The 25018-nt window shown below is 44.0% G+C and overlaps 2 protein-coding genes across 8 annotated transcripts in view; one reads left to right on the top strand and one right to left on the bottom strand.

The window, feature by feature from the left end:
• The window catches only part of ACYP2 (acylphosphatase 2), a 219876-nt gene extending 203752 nt beyond the window's left edge, over positions 1 to 16124 (bottom strand). The window contains exon 1 of one of the 2 annotated variants that reach the window (XM_058667787.1): positions 16100 to 16124. The gene's annotated coding sequence lies outside the window, so the exon portion shown is untranslated. Of the gene's footprint in view, positions 1 to 12551; positions 12621 to 16099 lie in introns of those variants that run through there. The other variant, XM_058667788.1, reaches the window with a different exon arrangement.
• Positions 16125 to 17392: 1268 nt separating this feature from the next.
• PSME4 (proteasome activator subunit 4) overlaps positions 17393 to 25018 on the top strand; it is a 96661-nt gene continuing 89035 nt past the window's right edge. For 4 of the 6 annotated variants that reach the window (XM_058667784.1, XM_004580143.3, XM_058667783.1 and 1 more), the window contains exon 1: positions 17394 to 17659. In XM_058667784.1, the coding sequence (XP_058523767.1) occupies positions 17418 to 17659 (242 nt within the window). In that variant the 5' untranslated portion in view covers positions 17394 to 17417. Of the gene's footprint in view, positions 17660 to 25018 lie in introns of all 6 variants that reach the window. The other 2 variants (XR_009245953.1, XM_058667785.1) reach the window with 1 other exon arrangement.

The following is a 25018-nucleotide window of genomic DNA, read 5'->3' as shown; positions in this document are numbered from 1 at the left end:
AACCAACCAAAACAACAAAACCCATGTGATACAGTTTCCGCTGATCTTTGTTGAAGTGTGTCTCCTCCAGACAATAAACAGATGGGTTTTGTTTTTTAATCCAGTGTACTAATAATATATGGCATTTGATTGAGCTTAAGTCATTTGCATTCAGAGTTTAATATGTATGGGTGATACTTTGGTCCTGTCATTTTATGAATGGGTTGTTCATTGGTTTACTCTTCTGTTGTCATTTTACTGGGATGTTCTTCCCGTTTGCCTTTGGTTTCGTTGGGTGTTAGTCCTCTTCTCTGTCAAGAGAACATCTTGGGGTCTGGCGGTGTGGCCTAGTGGCTAAGGTCCTCCCCTTGAATGCACCAGGATCCGATATGGTCGCTGGTTCTAATCCCGGCAGCTCCACTTCCTCTCTATCTCTCCTCCTCTCTGTATATCTGACTTTGTAATAAAACTAAAATAAATCTTAAAAAAAAAAAAGAGAGAGAACATCTTGAAGTATCATTTGTAGGGCAGGTTTGGAAGAGGCAAATTCTTTTAACTTTTCTTCACTGTGGAAGAATTTTATTTCATTTTCAAAGACAAAAGAAAGCTTTGCTGGATGTTATCCTGGGCCGAAAATTTTTTTCTTTTAGAATCTGGAATACATCACTCCATTCTCTTCTTGCCTGTAGAGTTTCCTGTGAGAGATCTCCTGTGAGTAAACTGGCATTCCTTTATATGTCAATTGACTTTTATCATGTGCACATTTAAAGATTGTTTCCTTATGTTCAATTGAAGAGAGCTTGATGATCATGTGTCTTGGTGAAGATCGCTTTTGATCAAGCCTGTTGGGAGTTCTGTGCCCCTCTTGGATCTTGTTTCCCAATTCTTTCTCCAGATTAGGGAAATTTTCCTTTATTATTTCATGAAATACATTTGCCAACTCAGCTTCTCTTTCTGCACCTTCTGGGACTCCCATAGCTCTTATATTTGGCCTCTTAATAGTGTCTTTCAATTCTTGAATACTTTTTTTGGCCTGATCCAGTTCTGCTTCCAGCTCTTTGTTTGCTTCCCCTTGGTGACAGGAAATATCTTTCAATTCTGAGATTCTTTCTTCTGCTTGCTTCATTCTATTTTGGAGAATCTCCACTGTGCTTTTAATTTGCTCTACTGTGTTCTTAATTTCTGATATATCAGCCTTGATTTGTTTTATTGCTTCCTTAAACTCTTCGAATTCATGCATGAGCTTCTCATTGTTGATCAGAAGCTTTAAAATGAGCCTTATGGATTCTGTATGCCCCATTTTCTCAATGTCTTCCTCAGTTAGCTCTGAGATTGGCATAGGGTTTTGCTCCTTTGCAGGGGAGTTTTCGGTAATATTCATTGTGCCTTTGTCTCTTCTTTTGCTCTTGGTCATTGTACTTATGGTTAGCAGAGTCTTCTCCTTGGGGCAGGTTTCTAAGCTGTGTCACCCACAGGTCTACAATGCGATTTTACTTATTGCCGTTGGTACACAACTTTTTGCTTGCAGCCACTTGTGCCATAACCTCCAGCAAGTTCCAGGTCTGGGTTCTTATGTTAGATTTCCACCATGGTCCCCACAGCCCCAGCTCTTGGCTCTCCTCCTCCTGTGATACCGTGCTGAGGCTGCACCGTTGTCTCTGCAACCTTTCTCCCACTTCCGGTTGGAGCAGATCCCAGGATTAGAGAGACACCAGGTGTCCTATTTAATTAGGTTGTTGTTGGTGGTGATCTTGTCGGAACCTGTTGGACGTTAGGTCTGGGTGGCAGACGGACCTATTTTGACTGTTACGATGCCACAGTTGGCATTATTTTTCTGCGGGACCAGTGCAATGCAGTGAACTCAGTGAGTTCTCGCGAGATCAGCACATGCACAGTTCACTGTTGTCCCCTGTAGTCCTAAAGCTCTTGCCACAGTGTACAAAATGGCGCCTGACGTACCACCACTAGGGCTCTTGATCTGCTGGCCGTCAGATCTGAGGGCTACCCAGACCTGCCCTGGGTGGAACCCATAGAATGCCATGTCGTTATAGTTCACTAGTCAGAAATGAGCTCACTCCCAGCTCAGCGCATGCTCAGTCCTTTCCCTTGCCTTTCCTTCTTATGCAAAATGGCACCCAATTCAGCTCTAGGGGGCTGACTGGGCTGTGAAATACACCCTGTTCTCGCACTGCCCGGCTGAGATCTGCTGCTCTGTCTCTGCTCCTAGTCAAATCAAACGGACCAGCAGGATGGACAGTTCTTTGGGTTCACCTCCCAAGCTCCCAGTGAAAGTCCCTTCCCACCTGGTGCTGGTAGAGTTCCAGCTGCTGGTGGAGTTCAGATTCCTGTTAGCTGAATGCCGCTGGAGTATCAGTCACTGCAACACCACACCGTTGTGTCCGCTGCTTTCCTGTGTCTGTCAGTCTCCAGGTACCCCTCTGCTGTTGTTCTGTCCTTTCTTATTTCCTGAAATATGTCCTCTCTGCTTCATCCTGATTAAATGATTTTCCGTCCGTTTAAACGTGTCCTTACCCTATTCAGCCATCTTGATTTTCAATTTTACAAAATTTTAAACCAAATCATTTCAGTTTCCAGATTATAACTTTACCTATTGGTTTCACCACATTTAGAATTGTAAACAAAACAAACAAACAAAAAAAAAAACCTAAATTCTTATTTCATATATTAGGCATCATTAAAGAGTACATGTTCCTCTATTGTGAAACAGCTTGCCTTGATAAAAAAAAATTTGAGATGAGGGACAGTACTGTGGTGTAGTAAGTTAAACCTCTGCCTGGGATGCCAGCATGCCATATGGGCGCTGTTTTGCATCCAAGCTGCTCCACTTTCAATCCTACTTTCTGCTTCTGGCCTGGGAAAGCAGTGAAAGATGGCCTAGGTCCTTGGGACCCTGCACCCATATGGGAGATCTGGAGAAAGTTCCTGGTTCCTGATCAAGTTAGCTCAGGCCATTGTGACCTTTTAGGGAGTGAACCAGTGAATGGAAAATTAATCTCTATCTATCTATCTATCTATCTATCTATCTATCTATCTATCTATCTATCTCCATCTCTTCTCTCTATATAACTTGACCTATAAAATAAAAACAGATGTAAAAATTGATATTGAATTAAGTATCTGGGGCAGAAGAGATATTAAGAAAAGAAAGGCGAGGCCAGCACAGTGATACTTAAGGTTAACTCTCTGCCCTGTAGAGCCAGCATCCCATTTGGGTGCTGTTTCTTGTCCAGCTGCTCCATTTCCAATACAGTTCTCTGCTTACAGCATGGAAAAGCAGCAGAGGATGGCCCATGTCCTTGGAACTCTGCACCCATGTAGGAAACCCAGAAGAAGCTCCTGACTTCAAATTGATTCAGCTCTGGTCACTGTAGCCATTTGGGTAGTGAATTAGTGGATAGAAGAGCTTCTCTGTATCTTTCCTTCTCTCTATAAAATCTGCCTTTCAAGTAAAAATAAATAAATCTTTTTTAAAAAAGAGAGAGTGAAAAGGGTAAGTCTTATGGAGAAAAAAGTCAGAGTAGCATAAAAAATGTTTTCTACTGGAACTAATCATTTATAAAATGAGCCACTAAACATCTTCCTATATAAAACACTAGCACTCATTTTCTGTGTCCTGTTCCATCCATTTGTCTTTCTTATGACATTATATTGGACCAAATCTTTTTTTTAAAAGATTTATTCATTTTATTACAGCCAGATATACAGAGAGGAGAAGAGACAGAGAGGAAGATCTTCCATCCGATGATTCACTCCCCAAGTGAGCCGCAACGGGCTGATGCTGCGCCAATCCGAAACCGGGAACCAGGAACCTCTTCCAGGTCTCCCATGCGGGTGCAGGGTCCCAATGCATTGGGCCATCCTCCACTGCTTTCCTAGGCCACAAGCAGGGAGCTGGATGGGAAGTAGAGCTGCCGGGATTAGAACCGGCGCCCATATGGGATCCCGGGGCTTTCAAGGCAAGGACTTTAGCCGCTAGGCCACGCCGCTGGGCCCTCTATTGGACCAAATCTTAAGATTGTGGTTAAAAACTCAAAACTATTACTCAAAGCAAAATGGATATTTGCAAAAGGCACCAGATTTCATGAAGTTGATCGAAGCTGTTTAGACTATTCTTCATATCAAACACAATGCTATTGGCAAGTGGAACCTCTGAAGTTACATCAACTAACAATATGAGAAACATTGCAAAAATTCACAGAAAATACACTGTAAAAAGAACTATGAATTTCAAAACTTTTTTGGTATTGAAACAGATCTTTTACTTCCATTTTTCCATAAATTCCTGAAAGACAATCATAGAGGTAGAGAAAATAAACTGAATATGCTTCAAAAGTGAATGATTAAGGGTTTGGTAGTGATTACATTGCAGCTTGAGACACTGACATCCCCTATTGGAGCCCCCAGGGTAGAGTGCCTCCTCTGCTTCCAACCCAAGTTCCTGCTATGTCAAGTCATGAGAGGTAACAGGTGATCGCTCAAGCATTTAGATCTTTGCTACCCAGTGGCAAATCAGGAATGAGTCCACCTGACTTCTACCTGGCTAATTTGGACATTTGGGGAGGAACCAGAAGATGCATTCTCTCTGTCTCTCTTTCTCTTTCTCAATCTTTCTAATGTGTACAAAAATAGAGATTTTTTTAAGATTTATTTATTTTTATTGCAAAGTCAGATATACACAGAAAAGAGGAGAGACAGAGAGGAAGATCTTCTGTCCAATGATTCATTACCCAAGTGACAGCAACAGGAGCTAGGTCTCCCACGTGGGTGCAGGATCCCAAGGCTTTGGACTGTCCTCGACTGCCTTCCCAGGCCACAAGCAGGGAGCTGGATGGGAAGCAGGACCGCTGGGATTAGAACCCGTGACCATATGGAATCCTGGCGCGTGCAAGGCGAGGACTTTAACCACTGCGTCATCGCACCGGGCCCAAAAATAAACATATTTTTAAAGGACTAATTTGAATGTCAAGCAACTAAGCAAAGCCATTAGGAAAACTGACAGGTGTCTTGATCATTCTTAACAATTACTTCCTGCCTGTTAGGAGAATCGGGGAGGAGGGGACACAGACAAGTTAGAAAAATTTATAGATAAGATATATGGTACAGAATTTATCTCTAGGATATGTTTTTTTTAAATGTCAAAAATCAGTAAGATAAGCTTCTAAAAGGAGATATAAAAATGTTTATAGATATTTTATCAATAAAAATATGTGTATATGCTAAATAAGGCCTCAGAAAGATGTTCTGCATTGTAAGTTATTAGGAAAGTGCAAATTAAAACAAAAACACAGGGCCTGGCACAGTAGCCTAGCAGATAAAGTCCTTGCCTTGAATGCACCAGGATCCCATATGGGTGCTGATTCTCATCCCAGTAGCCCCGCTTCCCATCCAGCTCCCTGCTTACAGCTTGGGAAAGCAGTCGAGGACAGCCCAAACCTTGGGACCCTGCACCCGCGTGGGAGACCTGGAAGAAGCTCTGGGCTCGTGGCTTCGGATCGGATCAAGCTCCAACTGTTGCGGCCACTTGGGGAGTGATTCATCAGATGGAAGATCTTCCTGTCTGCCTTTTCTTCTCTCAGTATATCTCACTTTGCAATACAAATAATTCTTAACACACACACACACACACACACAAAGAGACCCCCTTATACTTCAATTAGAATCAGTGAAGTTTTGGGCAGAGCTTGATGGCTCAATTGGCTAATCTTCCCCCTTGTAAGCGCTGGGATCCCATATGGCCACTGGTTCGTATCCCGGATACTTAATTTTCCATCCAACTTCCTGCTTGTGGCCTTGGAAAGCAGTAGAGAATGGTCCAAGGCCTTGGGACCCTGCACCCCTGTAGTATGTGGAAGAAGTTCCTGGTTCCTGGCTTTGGATCAGCTCAATTTCAGTCATTGTGGCCATTTAGGTAGTGAACCAGTGGATCAAAGATCTTTCTGTCCATTTCTCCTTCTCTCTGTAGAATCTGGCTTTCCAATAAAAATAAATATTTAGAATCACTAAAGTTTAAAAGATTGGCCATACCAAGTGTAGGCAAGAACATGGAATAACTAGACTTCTCACACATCACTGACACAAATATAAAGTGGTATAGCCATTCTGGAAAAGTTCCTTACAATCTCATAAATGAGGGCTGATGCTATGGCATAGTAAATTAAGGCCTCCACTTTGTGACACCGGCATTCCATATGGGTGCTGCTCTGCCTCAGATTAGGCTCCCTGCTGTGTTCCTGGGAAAGCCCGAAGGACGGCCCAAAGCCTTGGGGCCCTGCACCAACATGGGAGACCTGGGGGAGGCTCCTTGCTCCTGGCTTCAGACCATCCAAGCTCCGGCCATTTCGGCCATTTGGAGGGTGAATCAGCAGATGAAAGAGCTCATTCTCTTTCTCTCTCTGCCTCTCTCTCTCTTTCTCTCCATATCTATCTGTAACTCTACCTTTCGAATAAAAAAATAATAAAATAAAATCTTAAACCTATGCCTACCCTATGTTCCTGCCATCCTACTTCTAGGTGTTTACTCAAGTGAAAAGAAAATATTTGTCCATGAAAGACTTATATATAAATACTTACAGTAGTTGTATCTGCAGTAACCAGAAACTGGAAACAGAAATGTCCATCAACAGATGAAGAAATAAGCAAATTGGTGTATTCACATAATGGAGCACTACTCAGTAACTATTTGGGAAAAACAAAAGTATAAACTCATACTGTCCTTGATGAAACTCAAGTGTTGCCTTTTGCGATGTTGATATCTGGAACATTGTAGAAATGAAAAAAATTCTCAAGCTTCACTGCAAACCTGCTGAGGCAGAATCTGTGGGAGGAAGCTCTTTAAAACCTTGGATAGATTTACTGAAAGTGGGAAGACTTTTGCTATGTTAAGTATTTTTTATGCTTCAATTTATTTATTTGAAAGAATTAGACAGAAGGAGAGAGAGAGAGAGAGAAAGAGGTTTTTCACACACTAGTTCACTCCCCGAAATGTCCACAATGGCCAGGGCTATGCCATCCCCAAGCAGGCAGCTTCTTCTAGTCTCCCATGTGAGAGTAGAGGCCCAAGCACTCGTGCCATCTTCACTGCTTTCCCAGGAACATAACTCAAAGAACTAGAATCATTGTTTTCTTCATATATATATTTGCTTTTATTGGGTAGGCAGATTTACAGAGAGGAGAAATGAAGAGAAAGATCTTCCATCCACTGGTTCACTCTCCAAATGACCATATAGCCAGAACTGAGTTGACACAAAGCCAGGAGCCTCCTCGAGGTCTCTCATGTGGCTGCAGTATCCCAAGGCTTTGGGTCATCCTCCGCTGCTCTCCAGACCACAGGCAGGGAACTGGATGGGAAGTAAAGTAGCCGGGATATGAACCAACACCCAAATGAGAAGAAAGTGCTACAAAGCAAAGGACTAGCCAGTTGAGCTACTGCATATTAATACGTTGGTTTCCAAAACTTCTCTGCTAGGTGACTAGGTTGATAGGAACTTCATCATATTTGGAGAAGTTTCTTTTTTTTTTTTTTTTTCTTTAAGAATGGGGTTGGGGCCCGGCGGCGTGGCCTAGCGGCTAAAGTCCTCGCCTGGAAAGCCACGGGATCCCATATGGGCGCCGGTTCTAATCCCGGCAGCTCCACTTCCCATCCAGCTCCCCGCTTGTGGCCTGGGAAAGCAGTTGAGGATGGCCCAAAGCTTTGGGACCCTGCACCCGCGTGGGAGACCCGGAAGAGGTTCCAGGTTCCCGGTTTCGGATCGGCGCGCACCGGCCCGTTGCGGCTCACTTGGGGAGTGAATCATCGGATGGAAGATCTTCCTCTCTGTCTCTCCTCCTCTGTGTATATCTGGCTGTAATAAAATGAATAAATCTTTAAAAAAAAAAAAAAAAGAATGGGGTTGGTATTGCGGTACACTGAGTTAAGCTGCCACCTGTGATGCTGACAGCTGAGGACCAGCTGCAATTTCAGTAATTCAGTTCTGATCTAGCTCTCTGATAATATGTGTGAGTAGGCAGTTGAAGATAGTCCAATTGCTTGGGCCCCTGCTACTCCTGAAGGAAGACTTGGATGGATTTCCAGGTTCCTGCTTCAGCCTGGCCCGCCCTAGCCACTGCAGTCATTTGAGGAATGAACCAAGAGAAGAAAAAAAAAATCTGTCTCTCCCTTTGTATATATAACTCTGCCTTTCAAATGAACAAATAAATCTTAGAAAGTAGTAGGTAAAAAATTTTTATTGTGAATGAGTGAATGCTTTTTCTATTCTGCAACATCTATTAAGAACTTTCTTTGCATTAATATAAATTTTAGTGGTAAATTTTTAAAATGTTTACTTATTCCAATGGCAGATTATTAGAGAGCTCTTCTGCCTGCTGGTTTACTTCCTAAATGGTAAGCCAAAGTCAAGAGCCAGGAACTCAATTGGGTCTCCCACATGGGCATATACTCAAGTACTTGGGCCATCATATGCTGCCTCCCAAGGCACAACAGCAGAAAGTTGGTTCAGAAGCTGAGCAGCTGAGACTTGAACCTCTGATATAGATTGTTGCCATGACAACTGGTGCTTTAATGCACTATGCCACAATGCCAATTCCAGGGTACACCCTTTTTTTGTACAGACTTCCAGATTCGACTTGCTAGTGTTGACTCTGATGCTGACATTTCCTATGGGCATAAGTTTGAGTCCTGGCTACTCAACTTTTTTTTTTCTTTTTTCCTTTTTAAAGATTATTTATTTTATTACAAAGTCAGATATACAGAGAGGAGAAGAGACAGAGAGGAAGATCTTCCGTCCGATGATTCACTCCCCAATGAGCGCAATGGCAGGTACTGTGCCGATCCGAAACCGGGAACCAGGAACTTCTTCCGGGTCTCCCATGAGGGTGCAGGGTCCCAAAGCTTTGGGCCATCCTTGACTGCTTTCCCAGGCCACAAGCAGGGAGCTGGATGGGAAGTGGAGCTGCCGGGATTAGAACCAGTGCCCATATGGGATCCTGGCACGTTCAAGGCGAGGACCTTAGCCGCTAGGCCACGCCGCCGGGTCCTGAACTTTTTTTCAAGATTTACTTATTTTTATTTGAAAGTCAGATTTTACAGAGAGAGAGAGAGAGAGAGAGAGAGAGAGAGAAGGAGAGAAACAGAGAGAGGAAGAAACCTAGAGAAATCTTCTATCATTGGCCCACTTCCCAAATGGTTGAAACCGAGCGGACGGGACAGATCTCCACCATGAGCCTCACTAGGGTGTCTCATTAACTCCCAGGGTGTAGTAGCTCAAGGACTTGGGTTATCCTCTGCTGCTTCCTCAGGCACACTAGCATGGGGCTACATAAAGATGAAGCAACAGGGATTTAAACCAATGCCCATATGGGATGGCAGCTTTGCAGGGGCCCACAACACTGGCTCCATGCGCAATATTCTTGTGTCTTTAGTAACTGCAATGCAGCAGAAGTCTGGATAATTGACTCTCTCAGAATGAATCATTTTAATATAACTCAAAATTGTCTAAAGATTATGTTTCTGGCATCAGAGAGTCATCCATATGCCAACATAACATCAGTTCCAAGTACATCATATGCAGAGAAAACTAAAAGATAAAAAGAGATGAAACAATTTGCCATGTTTCTCCCACCCCCTCCTGCTGCTAATGAGTAGATTATCAAGCAGTGGACCCATAGAACATCAAAGACATACATACTCGATCAATAATTATCGCTGCCAATCCCTCCAGTTTGAGCAGGAATTTTTTATACTCAGAATATTTTCCTTAAAAGGCCACTGCATTGCCTTGGTCTTTCTAGAAGATCTGTTTCCAGGGGTCTGACAAAAAGTCAACCTTGTCCTCAGGATGTTATTGAAATGATACAAATGGGCCATGAGTCTTTCTGGTCTCTGAGAGATCAACTTTGGGAACTGTACTAGGAGGAGAAAATCTTCCTGAGACTTTCATTTACTGTCTCGAACCATTAGCAGACTAGGCCTCTCAAAGAAATTTAGTCTCAATTTTTGCAATTAGCAGTATTTCAATAGTGTTTTCTTTTTTTTTTTTTTTTTTAAGATTTATTTTATTGGAAAGGCAGATGTATAGAGAGGAGGAGACACAGAGAAGATCTTCCATCCGATGATTCACTCTCCAAGTGACTGCAATGGCCGGTGCTGCTCCGATTTGAAGCCAGGAGCCAGGAACCTTCTCCAGGTCACCCACTCGGGTGCAGTATCCCAAGAAACTTCTTTCCTGGTCTCTTATGTGGTGCAGGGTGCCAAGGCTTTGGGCCATTTTCAACAACTTTCCCAGCAGGGCGCTGGACGGGAAGTGGAGCTGTAGGAATTAGAACCGGCGCCCATATGGATCCTGGTGCGTACAAGGTGAGGACTTTAACCTGGGCCTATCAATAGTGTTTTCTATCACACTTCGTGTAGACTAGCAGGTAGAGATTTCATTTCTTTTGCTCCAGTAATACTTTTTATTTTCTCCAATTCAGATGTCTGTTTCCAGGGAGCTTGACATCACATGGAACTGCTTCTCTGATTTTTTTTTAATGTAAAATTTTGTTTTCAATATTGTCCACATACTCAAGAGGGATGCATACCCAAGTGGGTCCTCAAATAGGGCGGGAAGGATAGAGGCAAAGAGGAGCTGGGTGGGACAAATGATTCAATGTTTTTAAGTGCTTTTCTTCTTCTCCTGAGCCTGCTGGAAGGGAAGGAGAAGGGATCGCTCCTTGCTGTCAAACTACTTCAGCACCCTAGGTTTGTGGCACAGACATTTGATGATGCTTTAGCAACCCTGATGTTGGAAAGAACATTCTGAGGGTGTTACTTGATTGGTTTTGATAGTTTTAAGACATTGTCAGCTTTGTTGCACCATGGTTGGATTCTCTGATATTTTAAACCTAAACATTACTGTTCTAGAGTCTTCGTTCAAGCTAATTCTTTTCTTATTGTCCTTGTACCTCATTGTCATCTTCTCTCCTCTCTACAAGACTTCTATTATCCCCACGCAGACTTCAACCACCTTACACTTTTTTTTTTCAGTTGAGATTCTTTCATTGCAAGTATCTACCAAGCATAAAGTGCAGCATCTTATTGTCCAGATAAGTTCAACAGTTTCTTGGGGAGATCATCTCTGGTCTGAAGGTAGAACCGGCAGAGTATCATCCCGTTCAATTAAAAGGCCCGACATAACATCAGTAACAAATTTTTTTTAAAGATTTATTTATTTTATTACAAAGTCAGATATACAGAGAGGAGGAGAGACAGAGAGGAAGATCCTCCATCCGATGATTCACTCCCCAAGTGAGCCGCAACGGCCGGTGCTGCGCCGATCCGAAGCTGGGAACCAGGAACCTCTTCCAGGTCTCCCACATGGGTGTAGGGTCCCAAAGCATTGGGCCGTCCTCGACTGCTTTCCCAGGCCACAAGCAGGGAGCTGGATGGGAAGTGGAGCTGCCGGGATTAGAACCGGCGCCCATATGGGATCCCGTGGCGTTCAAAGCGAGGACCTTAGCCGCTAGGCCACACCGCTGGGCCCCATCAGCAACAATTTGTAACGTATTGGAATTAGTTGACATGGTATTGAGTAACCAATATGTTAAAAGAGAAAAAGAAAAAAAAAAGAATGTAAGTTCTGAACCACATCCTTTGACTTCTACATTGACATTTCAATTATTGGTTTATTGTAAGGTGAGAACCCAGTTCTCACCTTATACTTTAATCATGTTCTTCAGGGCCAGTGCAGTGGCTTGACAGGTGACGCCTTCATCTGCAAATTCAGGCATTGCACATGGGCCCCAGTTCTTGTCTCAGTTGCTCTACTTCCTATGCAGTTCCTTGTATATTATGGCCTGGGGAAGTTATCGAGGATGGTTCAGGTACGTGGAACCCTGCAACTATGTGGTAGGCCTGGGCAAAAGCTCCTGGATCCTGGTTTGGTTCAGCTCAGCTCTAGCCATCGTGGCCATTTGGGCAGTGAGCCAGCAGATGTAAGATCTTTCTCTCTCCTCTGTAAATCTGCTTTTCTAATAAAATGAATATTCCTTTTAAAAATTGCACCCTTTATAATATCCTCAACTCCATCAACACCGTGTATAGAATTCAAGGATATAATGTAGGTAACGTCCTGGCAATAGAGAGAAGTGTTCAATAAATGGTAGCTAACACCAACCTGAATAACTCAGTCTTCCTATTTCATTAATCTATTATATCAGTCTGCACATCACTGAATCATAGGCTCCTAAGCTCTATTAGGGAAAACTAAATTCTAGCCTTACCAACCAAGCAATTCTAATGTTTCCCTGGGAGGTTTTATTAGTTCTAAGATCACTCTAAGCCTTCTCCGATCTCAAATTCATTTCTCCGAGTCACTGTGATTATAAAACCTTTGTTTCTGAATGGATTTCCTTAGTTGTGAGATCTATACCCATGTTTGTTGTCTTGTTTAATACCTTGGTAATTTGGAGGTCTATAATTTTCTAATTTTAAAAAAAGTATTTATTTATTTTCATCAGAAACATAGACTAACAGAAGGAGAGACAGGGTAAGATCTTTCATCTACTGGTTCACTCACCAAATGGTTGCAATGGCCAGAACTGAGTCAATCCAAAGCCATAAGCTTCTTTCAGGGATCCCATATGGGCGCCGGTTCTAATTCCAGCAGCCCCGCTTCCCATCCAGCTCCCTGCTTGTGACCTGGGAAAGCAGTTGAGGACGGCTCAAAGCTTTGGGACCCTGCACCCGTGTGGGAGACCCGCAAGAGGCTCCTGGCTCCTGGCTTTGGACTGGCTCAGGTCCGGCCATTTTGGCCACTTGGGGAGTGAATCATTGGAGGGAAGATCATCCTCTCTGTCTCTCCTGCTCTCTATATCTGACTTTGCAATAAAAATAAATAAATCTTAAAAAAGAAGAAGCCAAGCAGCTGGGACACAAACAGGCACTCATATGAGATACCAACCCTTGCACTAAGAGGATTAGCTAATTGAGCCACCATATGGCCGCATCTATCACTTTCAATATACCTATGAAATTTATATTTGCTATGAGAATCATATCCATCTCTTCTGTTCATCCTGCCTTCACAGCCACCTCAACCTCTGCCATAGTCTTGGAGAGGTTGGTCTCTTACAGGCCTATCTCCTTCTATCTGAATATCTGCATTTCCAATTAGAAAAAAAAAATAAATCTTAAAAAGACAAAAGAAAAAGAATGAAGGAAGCCACAAGAAGGGAGTTGGATGGGAAGCAGGGCTGCCAGGACACAAACCGGTTCCTATATGGGATCCCGGTGCATTCAAGGTGAAGAGTTAAGCCACTGAGCTACTGTGCCAGTCCCAGGCTTTTCTTTTTTCTGGGTCTCTTCACAAAGCTGCCTGCCAGATCTCGCTGGAGTAGGTCTGAGCTGTTACACTGGCACCATGGCCCCCAAAGTTGCCACAGTTAGCCTGCACCTCAAAGGGGTCTGATTTACTATGAAATACTGGCTGAATTCATTGGCAGCCATGCTGCCAAAGTATTGCTATGGGTGCCCAGTCAGTGATGGTGGTTCTGTGGTACATGCCTTTATAGATGGCAGGTGGCTACCCTGAGCAAAGAGCACCTGTTTCAGCTCTTCCCCCAAGATGGTGTGCTTGGAGATCCTTATGGGATTCTATATGGGATCCCGGCATTTGCAAGAGGAGGATAAGTCAATTCAGCCATTGCACTGGTGCTTTTTTTCCCCCTTATCATGTGGGATTCTTAAGCTTGCAAAAACTCTGAATTGGGAGGGAACACAAAGGAACCAGGATTGTCATGCCATCCTGTTAAGCCAAAGTTGGAAATGCCTCTGGGTCATCATCCACATTAGGAGAATCACTTGACTTCCCCATATTGCTGACTCCTCGGTTCAGCCCTACTTTCTAAGTGGAGTTACAGGCAGAAGGGGAGACAGAGAGGGAGAGAGAGAGAAGGGCTTCAGTTCACTGGTTTGCTCTTCCAATAGCTGCAATGGCTGGAGCTGAGCGGGTGTGAAGCCAGGAGTCAGGAGCTTCTTTTAGGTCTCCTTATGTAGGTGCAGGGGCCCAAGGACTTAAGCCACCTTTTGCTGCTTTCCCAGTCCATAAGGAGGGAGCTGGGTCAGTAGAGTAGCCAGACAAACTGGTGTCCATATGGCCATATGGGATACTGGCACCACAGGTAGAGGCTTAGATTACTTCACCATGGCACGGGCTGCTACATTATTTCTACTATCCATTTTGCAGGACTGGTGTTAACGTGGTAAAGGGTAACATAGCCACCTAGGATACATCCTACGTGGTCCTGTGGGCACTAGTTCACATCCTTGCCACTTTCAATCCAGGTTCCTACTAATGGCCAAGGAAAAGCAGCAGCAGATGACCCAATGTGGGAGATCTGGATGAAGCTGCTGGTTCTAGGCTGGCACAGTCATGGCCACTGTAGCCATCTGGGAAATAAACCAATAGATGCAAGATCAAATAAACACAAATCTTAATAACAAAAACAAAACAAAACAAACACTGCTCTGCATTTTCAAACATGGTCAACTGGACTTGATTTGCTGAATTTTATGCTAAGTGTAACTACTTCATGCATTTCAATTTAGTTTTAACATGCTCATTTTGGGGGGAAATCTTTTCACTACTCATAATAGCTGTTATTTATGCATAAATACATTTTTATTTTTATTCAGAAATATCAGTACTAGAGCACATTTAAAGCACATGACTTACTTGTTCCTGCATGATTCATTAGATTCAAATTGTATAAGATTCTCACTTCAGACTATATTTATTTCTAAAATATATGACTTTCCTATTTTAACAACCAAAGACTTGACTGGAGCTCGTTCTTTAGGCTCACTGTTATTTAGAAACACCACTGTCACGTACAGCAGTTTTATGGGTGTGGGGTCTTTGATCCCCTCACCAAGGTGGGTGAATAAGTTGATTTAGTGAATGAATAATATTTAAACTGTTCTGTAAAATTAAAAAAAAAAATCTAAAGCAAGCGATCAAAAAAACCTTCCTCAATTTCCACCCTCAGGTGTGCACTCTCCTTCGCCTGCTTTCCTGCTCGGACAATAGAAGCACAGGTGACTCCACAATCTCTCCCATATCTGCCATTTTCAGCCACTTCTAACCTGTCTTCACTGGCTCGCTCTTTCTATTCTAGGTCCTTCTTTAACTCTTCTCCATTTTTCCCACTATTTTACAAGAAAGATGTTCCTATTGCCATATTGCCATTTACTTACTTTTGTCCTTAATTCCTGCAATTAATTTCCATACCTACACTCCTCTGAAATTTTTCCCACCTACTTTATCAAGTTAAGATTTTATCTAATTAAACACTTCTTGGGTACCATTTCATTTGACCTACAGCCACCTTTCTGAGGATTAATCATTTCCTCCACTGAAACGTTGTTTGCTTTGAGTAACGCCCACTTCTTTAGAAACTGCCTCGCTGACTGTTCCTGCTCTTTGTGGTCTATCTCCCCTTTTCCTATCCATCCTTAGAAAGTCAGGGTTCCTTTGTGGTGTCAAGGACCCTTTTCATTCTTTCCTCTGTTCCCTCCTGGAACCCACCCACACACTCAGTTATATCCTTGTTGACAAAAGCCTTCTCAGCCATATGCCATTACACCTTCTCACCCCACAGGTATTCTGCCTGCAAAGCTGTTTCTGTTGTGTTCTCTACCTCAGTGAAAGACGTCCTTATCCATCCAGCTTCCCAAGCCAGAAACCTGGCACCAAACTATTTTTTTTCCTCTCTTCACTTTTTTCCCATTTTTTAAATTATGGTTTTGATAACTGTTAGTTTAAAAGGTTCAAGGGCTACAGGGAAGTGGGTAAAACTAATATTTCCATATTGTTTCCTTCATCTATCTGGAGTTCCTCTCTTCACTTTTAACATTCAGCCAGCACCTAAGCCCAGGTCATTCTGCTCAAGTGGGTCTCATAACTTTCTGACTTCCACACCATCATTGTGCCATATCTTCTTAAGGGTCCTCCAATGCCCAATCCCATCTGTTCCAGTTTATTTTCTACAAAACCAAGGGTGATTGTTCAAAAATGTAAATTAAGGGTGAATATGTAGATGCCAGCTGCATCCCATGTCAGAGTACCTGAGTTCTCCTGCTCCTGACTCCGGCTTCTTAACTGACGTAGACTCTGGGAGGCAGCAGTGATGACTCAGATAACTGGGTTCCTGTTGCCCACCTTGGAGATGGGGATAGAGTCGCCAGCTCCCAACTGCCACCAGCTGTTCGTGGTACTGGAGGAATAAACCAGTGGTTGGGAGCTCTGTGTCTTTGCTTCTCAAATTATTTTCAAACAACAGTAACATTGATATCAGGGCACTTCTATGCATGAAAACCTTCCCAAGTTCTTGGTGTTTGGGACAAGCCATTAAATTCTCCAACATGAAAGCCTTCCCAACTCCTTGGTGTTTGAGACAAGGCATTAAATTCTCCAACATTTCTTTCCCAGTCTGATTTCTTCACTCTCCTCTGTGGGGAACAATATTCAGCATCATGAACTTCTCTGAATTCCTAGAATACACGCTGCTTCATTGAATTATGTTATTATGTCTGTCCCTTCTTTTTCTAACCAACTTTCCGTTAAACCTTTTGAGCTCACTTTAAGCACAGTACTTGGGGAGCACATCTCTCCTGGTCAAACATGAGGTTCCCTGGACATGCTGTCCTTACACAGCAATTAAGAGCCCTGTTCTGTAACTCACTGGCCCGTATCTCTGCTTCATGGCACATCTCTGGAGGAACTCTTACACTGTCCATTTCAAGAGACTAAACAAAGCCTCTGATACCAGTCATTCAACTAACACATGCTGAATCGCCTTTAAGGTCGGATGGACACGGGAGGAGATGCAGGCTTTTCCAAAGACGGTTTCTGTGACGGGGATCGCGAGGTGGGCTTGGCCTGAGGCTGAGGGGAAGTCTCTAGCCGTCGGGAGCGCGCGCGACCCCGCGCCCGGCAGGACAATAGCTTGGAATTCGGCCTCGTGTTTCCGGCGGGGCAGACAGCCTCGTGCCGGGCCGCCGAGGCCCGGGGGTGGGAGCACTAGGCCGGCCCACGGTGAGGGAGGCGCGGCCCCCGGCTTCCCCGCCGCCGCCGCCGCCGCCGTCGCCCCGCCCCGGAAGTGACTTGAGGCCCGCCCGGAACCTCCGGGCCCGGCGGCTGCAGCGTCACCAGCCGAGCCGGTGTGGGGCGGGCAGAGCGGCCGCTGCGGTCGCCAACGAACCGGAGACCGCGCGGGGCCCAGCTGCGCGTCGGCCTGGGCAGGGGGCCCAGCGGTCGGGTCGAGGGCGACGACGGGCCGCCGGCGGCCGCGGGGCGCCGAGGACGCGGAGGAGGCGGAGCCCCGAGCGGGGTGGGGGCCGGGGAGGGCGAGGGTGGGAGGGGGTGGGGGGTGGCCCTGGGCTCATGGAGCCGGCCGAGCGGGCGGGAGGCGGGGAGCCCCCGGAGCCGGGCGGGCGTCTCGGGCTGGGCTGCCGAAGCTTCGTCCCGCAGAAGGAGATTGTGTACAACAAGCTGCTGCCCTATGCCGAGCGGCTGGACGCCGAGTCCGACTTGCAGCTGGCCCAGATCAAAAGCAACCTGGGCCGGGCCGTGCAGCTCCAGGAGCTCTGGCCCGGGGGCCTCTTCTGGACCAGGAAACTCTCCACGTAAGTGTCCCCGAGGCCTGCCAGACGGGTCGGGAAGGGCGGCTCTTTGTCCCCGTGCGGGGGTCCCCGATGGGGGCACAGGGTCTCTCCTTCCCTCTTCTTGTCTGCTGGTGCCTGGCCTCTCTCTGCCTTCGCCCAGCCGTGTCTCCTCAGGCGTCCGAGTTGTCGGGCAGCCGGAGACCACTGGGCCCCGAGAGAGGACCGAGAAGGGAGCGTTCTTTGGAAAGGCTGGGAGAAAGGAACTGCTCGGTGTCTCTGCTTCTCCTCGTGCTTCCTCCTCCTCGTCTGCCTTCCGCTACGATCCCCGCCTTCTACTTCTTTATCTAGCTTCCCGTCTGAGAACTTTGTGAATGGAGAGGAAGACAGCAGGAAAACTGCTGGGTTCTGCTGTTTCGGGGGCAGTGAGGGACGCTCACTCTGTGGATTTGCTTTAGAAGGTTTGGTTTAAAGTCAGCCCTCGGGGTATTCTTGGACTGTATAGATGCGACAGTGATAGTTGATAGTGTGGTCTCAAAAGGTTAGGGAAGTGTGTGAGATTCCGCTTGTGACATTTCCTTTGGGCAGACGTTTTAGCGATACTCAGGAAAGCAGTGAAGTGCTGTGTCAGGTTGTGCTGGGCGGTATTCCGATCAGGCTTGTGTCAGTTTTTGAGGCGGTCAGGCCACGAGCACGGACTATCTCGGTTCGATTCAGGAGCTACCGACTCACACTGTCACTGAAGCGAGGTGGTAAAACCCACAACGCCCCCCGAAAACACAACACGGGGGCAGAAGTTTAGAAACATTGTTCACTAGCCCACCATCTTCAGTGTCAGACTTGTTGAAGACGTTTTCTTGTTTGGTGAGCTCTGCAGGCAGCTGTGTGTTAACAGTGTATCTTCATACATGTGGGTATGGAGAGGAGGACACACAGAGGAGTACTTACTCAGTGTTTACCCAGATCTGCTAAGTGAACTGGGTGATGACTCAGGGTTTTGTAATGCCAAAGTCTCCCTTGCAGGATGATTCCCTTCTGCCAATTATTAGAGGACCTGTGGCAAATTTCTCTCTCTCTCTCTCTCTCTCTCTCTCTCTCTCTCTCTCTCTCTCTCGGGGCGGGGAAGGGTTGGCAGAAATAATAACCTTTTTAATTAAAGAGGCAAAGCTACAAGAGTTTGCCCCATTACAGGAGCAACCATAATATGACAGTTAACAGACCTCTTCTTGACCAGAGTGTGCAGTTTATAAAGTTAGTGTGCTCTTGGGATCCGTGGGACAATTGTAGAAGTAAAGAATGTAATGGGGAGGAAGCACAATGAGCCCAGTACAGTGTTTCCTAAATGACTAAAGTTCAGTGGCCTTGTTTGTATTATTACTCATTACTCAGGCACAGTAAAAATGAAGTTTTGTTTTCTGTCCCATTAATTTCCTATTTAAGTCACTTGGTTAGGCTTGCCAGTGAATGCCATTTTGGGTGACACCAACAGCTGTTTTTTAGAGGACCAATATGTAATTGCTAATGTGTGAAGGAATACCTGGTTTGAGTTTATGAACCTGTAATCTACATAGGCATTGTTAAACTTATTTTGTGATGTACTAACAAGTTTGGTAAATTAGCATCTAGAGTTTTTGTACTACTATGGCTTATTAGACGAAAGTTCTTACCTGGAAAAGGCTACAAATACGGTGGAGATAGCACTTGGTGTTGGGGGCAGTGTTACAGTTAAATGGCAGTTAATACCCTTCATATGTACGTAGCCAACAAGAAATACTATCAGGTAGAATTTTGTTTTGGAATGGTGAGTAAATACAGAGAACCAGCCTTTGTGATCGCACTGTATGGCATTTTAAACTTGGTGGGTGGAGCATGTTGTGGTCTTGGGTGTTTTTTCTCCCAAGTCATGTGAAGGTCACCTGTCAGTAGTTGTGCTTGTTATTTTTTTAAGCTGTGTGTTGCATAAGTTAACATCTCAATCATGCCAAAAAAATGTGTCGTGATCACCGAGTGGTGGTCATGGTTAGTGCTTCATAGCCAAATGGAAAATACTAATGAAAAAAAAATCTGAGTTTCTCTCTACCACTCTGCAGTGGTGAGAAACTGACTTAATCCCATGCTTCAGTGTTCCTGTGAGTGACATGAAGAGGCCGGACTAAACAGATCCTGGGAACTTTCCTGTTCTGGGGGCCTGTGACTTTTTTTTTTTTCCATTGGCTCCACCAATTTATTAAAATACAGCACAAAAATGGTTTCCCTAAAGGAGATTCTTGGTATCTAGGGTAGTACATTGTCTTTTTTTTTTTTTTTTTTTTTTGGCCTGTGACTTTTGATTTTATTTATTTTTTTTAACCTGTTGAGCTCCATTTAAGCCTGTTTTGTATTTTTCTATAAACACTATTTGGTTTTGTTTTTCCTTTTTTTTTTTTTTTGAAGCTTATAAATGTTCTGATTATATAAAACTTTTTTATCAGACAAAACCAAATAAAAAGAGCAGTTTCATGGGAACCAGGGCTAGGGGCAGGCCTTGTGAGGGTTATTATTGTGAGTTGCTCACAACTAGGCCACAGCTCCCACTGTTTTACGTGGCCACGTGTGTGGTGGGCAGGATTGGGATGGGCTCCAACACCCATTGGTTTGTGTAGAAGACAGGGCTAGAGGCAGAACTGACCCAGCAGTTGCAACCACCAGCATGTGCATATACTGATAGGGATGAAGGACTTTGCTGGACCCTGTACTGGCAAGCATACCCAAGAATCTGGTCTTGGATCACTTCAGATGAAATTACTTTGTGTTCCCCACCACCACCCAGTTGAACTGCTGGACTCAGAACCCCAAACATGAAGAGAGTTGCAGGTTCCATGGTCTGCAATGGAATGTGTGTGTCAAAGCTGAGCCTCCTCAGTGGCTCAGACAGCAGTGGACAGCAAATCCAGGTGCATGTGGTAGTACATTGGAGCCTGCATAGGGCACTTGGTACCACAACAGAGGACAAAACAAATTGATCAACTAGCCCAGCCAAGTGTTCGCAGTGAAAATCTGGGCAGGTGGAGACGCTAAGGTGCACAGTGTCAGCCAGTGGATTCTAAAGAGATTTTATTGTGTTTGGAATGGCAAGACGGGCAGCAATGCAGAACAGTTGAACTATGGAAACCACTTGAACACTGCCCTCGGAGCATGCCCCCCAAAAAAAGAACAGTTTCAAACTTTGAAATTTACTTTTAAGTATACATGAGCAAAGCAGATTTTTTGGTGCGATTTTTAGAGTGCTGGAATTGGCTGTATGGATGAAGCATGTTGCTTGAGAGAACGTGCGTAAGCATGCCGTTTGTAGGTGCTGTGTCCCTGGTCAAAGTGTGCAGCCTCACCTGGCTGGGCGCTGAGTGCTGCTTTGGGATGTTTGCAGGCTCTACATGTGGTCCCGGTTTGCGGTTTTTTTATTATTTCGTTTTAGTAGATCCAGCATATTTAGAGTTTTGTAGATCTGTTTAGCTTCTCTGAAGGACATTATTTCTGCGTATTTTGAAACTTGACCCTGTGATATGAGCTCTTCTGTACAATTTATAAAATGTGTTGAGGTTACCTGTTCAATAAAGATTGCGTGGTGCAGTAAATCACAGGACAAATTTTTAAGGAGGGAGGAAAAAATTAGAGAAAGTAGAAAGAGAACAGTGGTTCTTGGAAAATAGCAGTAAAGTTTTCTGAATAATAGTGAGTATAAGTTGTGTGAGCTCAATATTAAATGGAGAGAGTAGAGGAGAGGCAGTGTTGAAACAAGTTTTTGGTTTTTTTTAATTAGAAAGGAAGATACACAGAGAGTAGGAGAGAAAGGAAGGAAGATCTTCATTCCACTGATTCACTTCCACTTCCAAGTGACCGCAACGTCTGGATCCGGGCTGATCCGAAGCCAGGAGCCCAGAGCCTCTTGCAGGTCTCCCACACAGTTGCAGGGTCCCAAGGCTTTGGGCTGTACTCCACTGCTTTCCAGGCCACAGGCAGGGAGCTGGATGGCAAGCAGGGATGCTGGGGTTAGAACCGGTGCCCATATGGGATCCCAGCGCTTGCAATGTGAGGGCTTAAGCTGCTAGGCCACGCCGCAGGGCCTGGTTTGCTTGTTTTGTTTTTGCTTCTCTTCTTGACCTTTTTTTTTTTTTTTTTTTTTCCTTTTTAAGATTTATTTATTTGAAAGGCAAAGTTAGGGAGAAACAGAGAGACTTGCCATCTACTGTTTCGTTTTCCCAGGTGGCTGCAACAAGTTTTGTCCAGATCTCCCACAAGAGTGCAGGGGTCTGGGCAGTTGGGCCATCCTCTGCTGTTTTCCAAAGTGTATTAGTAAGGAGCTGGATCAGAAGTGAAGCAGCTGAAACATGAACTGCTAACCAGATGGCATGCTGGCATTGCAGCTAGCAACTTCAGTGGCAGCACCACATCAGTCCACTTTTCTTAATAGTATTTTGTTTTGTTTTCGATCATCTTGGTGTTACCTAACCTTTTAGAGCATTGGAGTCATCCTTTGGAAGGCTGGAGTTTATACTACCAGTGGTTTTTCACATTTTAAATTTAGTAGTGATGTTTTGTCACAGCGAAATTTTAAACACAGAATTCAAACTCCTTCATTGTTTTTTTTTTCTCTGTTTTATTTTTATTTGAAAGGCAGATTTTATGGAAAAAGAAGGAGAGACAGAGTTGAGCTGATCCAAGCCCAGGTGTCAGGCGCTCCTTCCAGGTCTCCCACATGGATGTAGGGTATGAGGACTTGAGCCATCCTTTGCTGCCTTTCTAGCTGTAAACGGGGAACTGGATTGAAAGAGAAGCAGCTGGGACACGAACCAGCGTCCATATGGGTTGCTGATGTTGCAGCAGATACTTAGCCTACAAGGCCATCCCTGAGACCTTAGATTAGGACTTACTGCTTCCTCACTTGACTGGACAATAAGATGCTGGACTCTGTGTTTGGTATACGCTTGCAATGGGGGAATCTCAACTGAACTTGAGCTGTGGTTATGCAACAAGGTGGAGGAATCCACCATGGTGGGAGGGTTTGGGGAGGGGTGGGAGAACCCAAGTATCTATGTAACTGTGTCACATAATACAATGTAATTAATGAAGTTAAATAATAAATAATTAAAAAAAAAAAAAGAACTTACTGCTTCCTCTTACTCCTCCCTCTTTTAACACTTAATTGATAATAGAATCCCTGAAATGTGCCCAGAGTTCTAGAATATACTGTTTGAAATGTCACTGAGCCTCTTTAGTTCCTGTGTTCCTTTTAATTGATCTGGAGGAACAAAAGGGAAAAGGCAGTATAGCATGTGGAACGGCTACTCTTTATACAACTTTGTCCTGTCCGCTAACATCTCTCTCTTTTTTTTTTTTAAATGGAAGTTTGAAACTAAGTGGGTTTGCTGTAATGTTGGTACTTGTTTGTCATAGTGACATGTTGAATTGCTTACTTATTAATATTTTGTAACTTTCCTGGATTGTACAGAAGAGAATAGTATACTCATTTTCTTTCCTTTTTAAAAAAATTATTTATTTTTATTTGAAAGGCAGACTTACAGAGAGGGAATGATCTTCCAAGTGTTAATTTACTTCCCAGTCTGAAGTCAGGAGCCAGGAGCTTCCTCTGGGTCTTCCAAGTGGATACAGTGGCCCAAGGACTTGGGCCATCAACCCATAATCAACTTTGATTAGTCTCATGAAGCTTATCAGCCCAGTATTATTTTGGTTAGTCTCACGAAGTTCTTTGTAAAATGTGTAATTTTTGAGTTTCCACTTAATTTGCATTTTTTGGTAATTTTAGTGTAGTTAGATCTCATTTTGAAAATGGTTCATTAATGAACATTTCCATATTATGTAGTCTTTCTTCCTTTTTAAATGGAGATTCAGTCTTTTTCCTGGGATACTAAATACTTTCTTCAATTACATCCAATCTAAACGAAGATGGGTTTATACTAAAATAAAAGAGGCAGGGTTCAGTCTTTTGGTCTTTGAATAGTTTGATGGTTTTTTTTTTGTTTGTTTGTTTGTGGTGTCCCTTGTATCAACTGGGCACTGCTTTTAGATTTGGAGATATATCAGTGAAATAGTTCTGTCTTTGTAAAGTTTCAGTTTCCAGTGTGCTCTTTGCCTTACTGCCTGCTTTTATCAGACCTGCCAAAGTGCTAGTTCCATTGAAAAATTTGTAGAACGATAGCAAGAATTCTGAATTTATTGCTTTTTCATATATGATTTTCTTTTTGAACAGTGTATTTTACTTCCTTACCTTGAAGTATTGAGAAAGAGAAAAATCAGTGAAAAAGTATCATTACATAAAAAGCATCATATAGTGTTTTCAGATCTGTCACTTAATTTTTTTTTAAAGATTTATTTATTTTATTACAAAGTCGGAGAGTCAGAGAGGAAGATCTTCCGCCCAATGATTCACTCCCCAAGTGAGCCGCAGTGGCCGGTGCTGCGCCGATCCGAAGCCGGGAACCAGGAACTTCTTCCAGGTCTCCCACGCAGGTGCAGGGTCCCAAAGCTTTGGGCCGTCCTCAACTGCTTTCCCAGGCCACAGGCAGGGAGCTGCATGGGAAGTGGAGCTGCCTGGGATCCCAGGGCATTCAAGGCGAGGACTTTAGCTGCTAGGCCACGCCGCTGGGCCCCACTTAATTATTTTTAAGGATTTCTTTCTTTATCTCACGAAGTTGGAGGTAGATCTTATATCTGAGTGTTCACTGCCCTAATGGCCACAGTATACATGATTGGGCCAGCCCCAACCAAGCCTGGAGCTTGGAACTCCTTCTGGGTATTTTACTTGGTTTGCATGGCTCAAAGCACTTGGACCATTGTCCACTGCTTTCCCTGGCTCATTAGCAGGAGCTGGATTGGAAGAAGACCAACTAGAACATGCATAAGCACCTATATGGGATGCTAGCCCTGCGGGAAGTGGCTTAACCTGCTATGTCTCAATTCAGGTCCCTGAATGTCATTTTAAAAGTTTTCTTAAGTGCTTTTGCTTCAGTGTTGTAAGCTAAAATTTTAATTACAGGGTAGTGATCTTAATTGAAACGGAGGCAAATCTTTATTTCTTAAGACAGCTTTTAACTTCCAAAACAATGTTTTCTGACCGTGGAACCTGGAAATTCACTTTATTATATTATACTCCTTTCTACTGAATTTCCGTACCAAGTTTGATACTAAATCCAAATCAGTTTTTCCTTTTGTAGAAAATTAGATCAAAGTTTCATTCTGTGTGGTCAGCCAGTTGCACTGGTAATAAAAGCAACAGTAAGGATGCAACAGCAACAACAAAAAACCCGAATTAATTGAGACATGCTGAAATGTTAAAAGCAGCACATAGCATAAATATTGTAAATATTCCCATTTGGAATCTTGACCTTG

This window comes from Ochotona princeps, chromosome 8 (assembly GCF_030435755.1).
Source record: "Ochotona princeps isolate mOchPri1 chromosome 8, mOchPri1.hap1, whole genome shotgun sequence".
Classification (NCBI taxonomy): domain Eukaryota; kingdom Metazoa; phylum Chordata; class Mammalia; order Lagomorpha; family Ochotonidae; genus Ochotona; species Ochotona princeps.
This window is presented reverse-complemented; position numbering and strand designations above follow the sequence as displayed.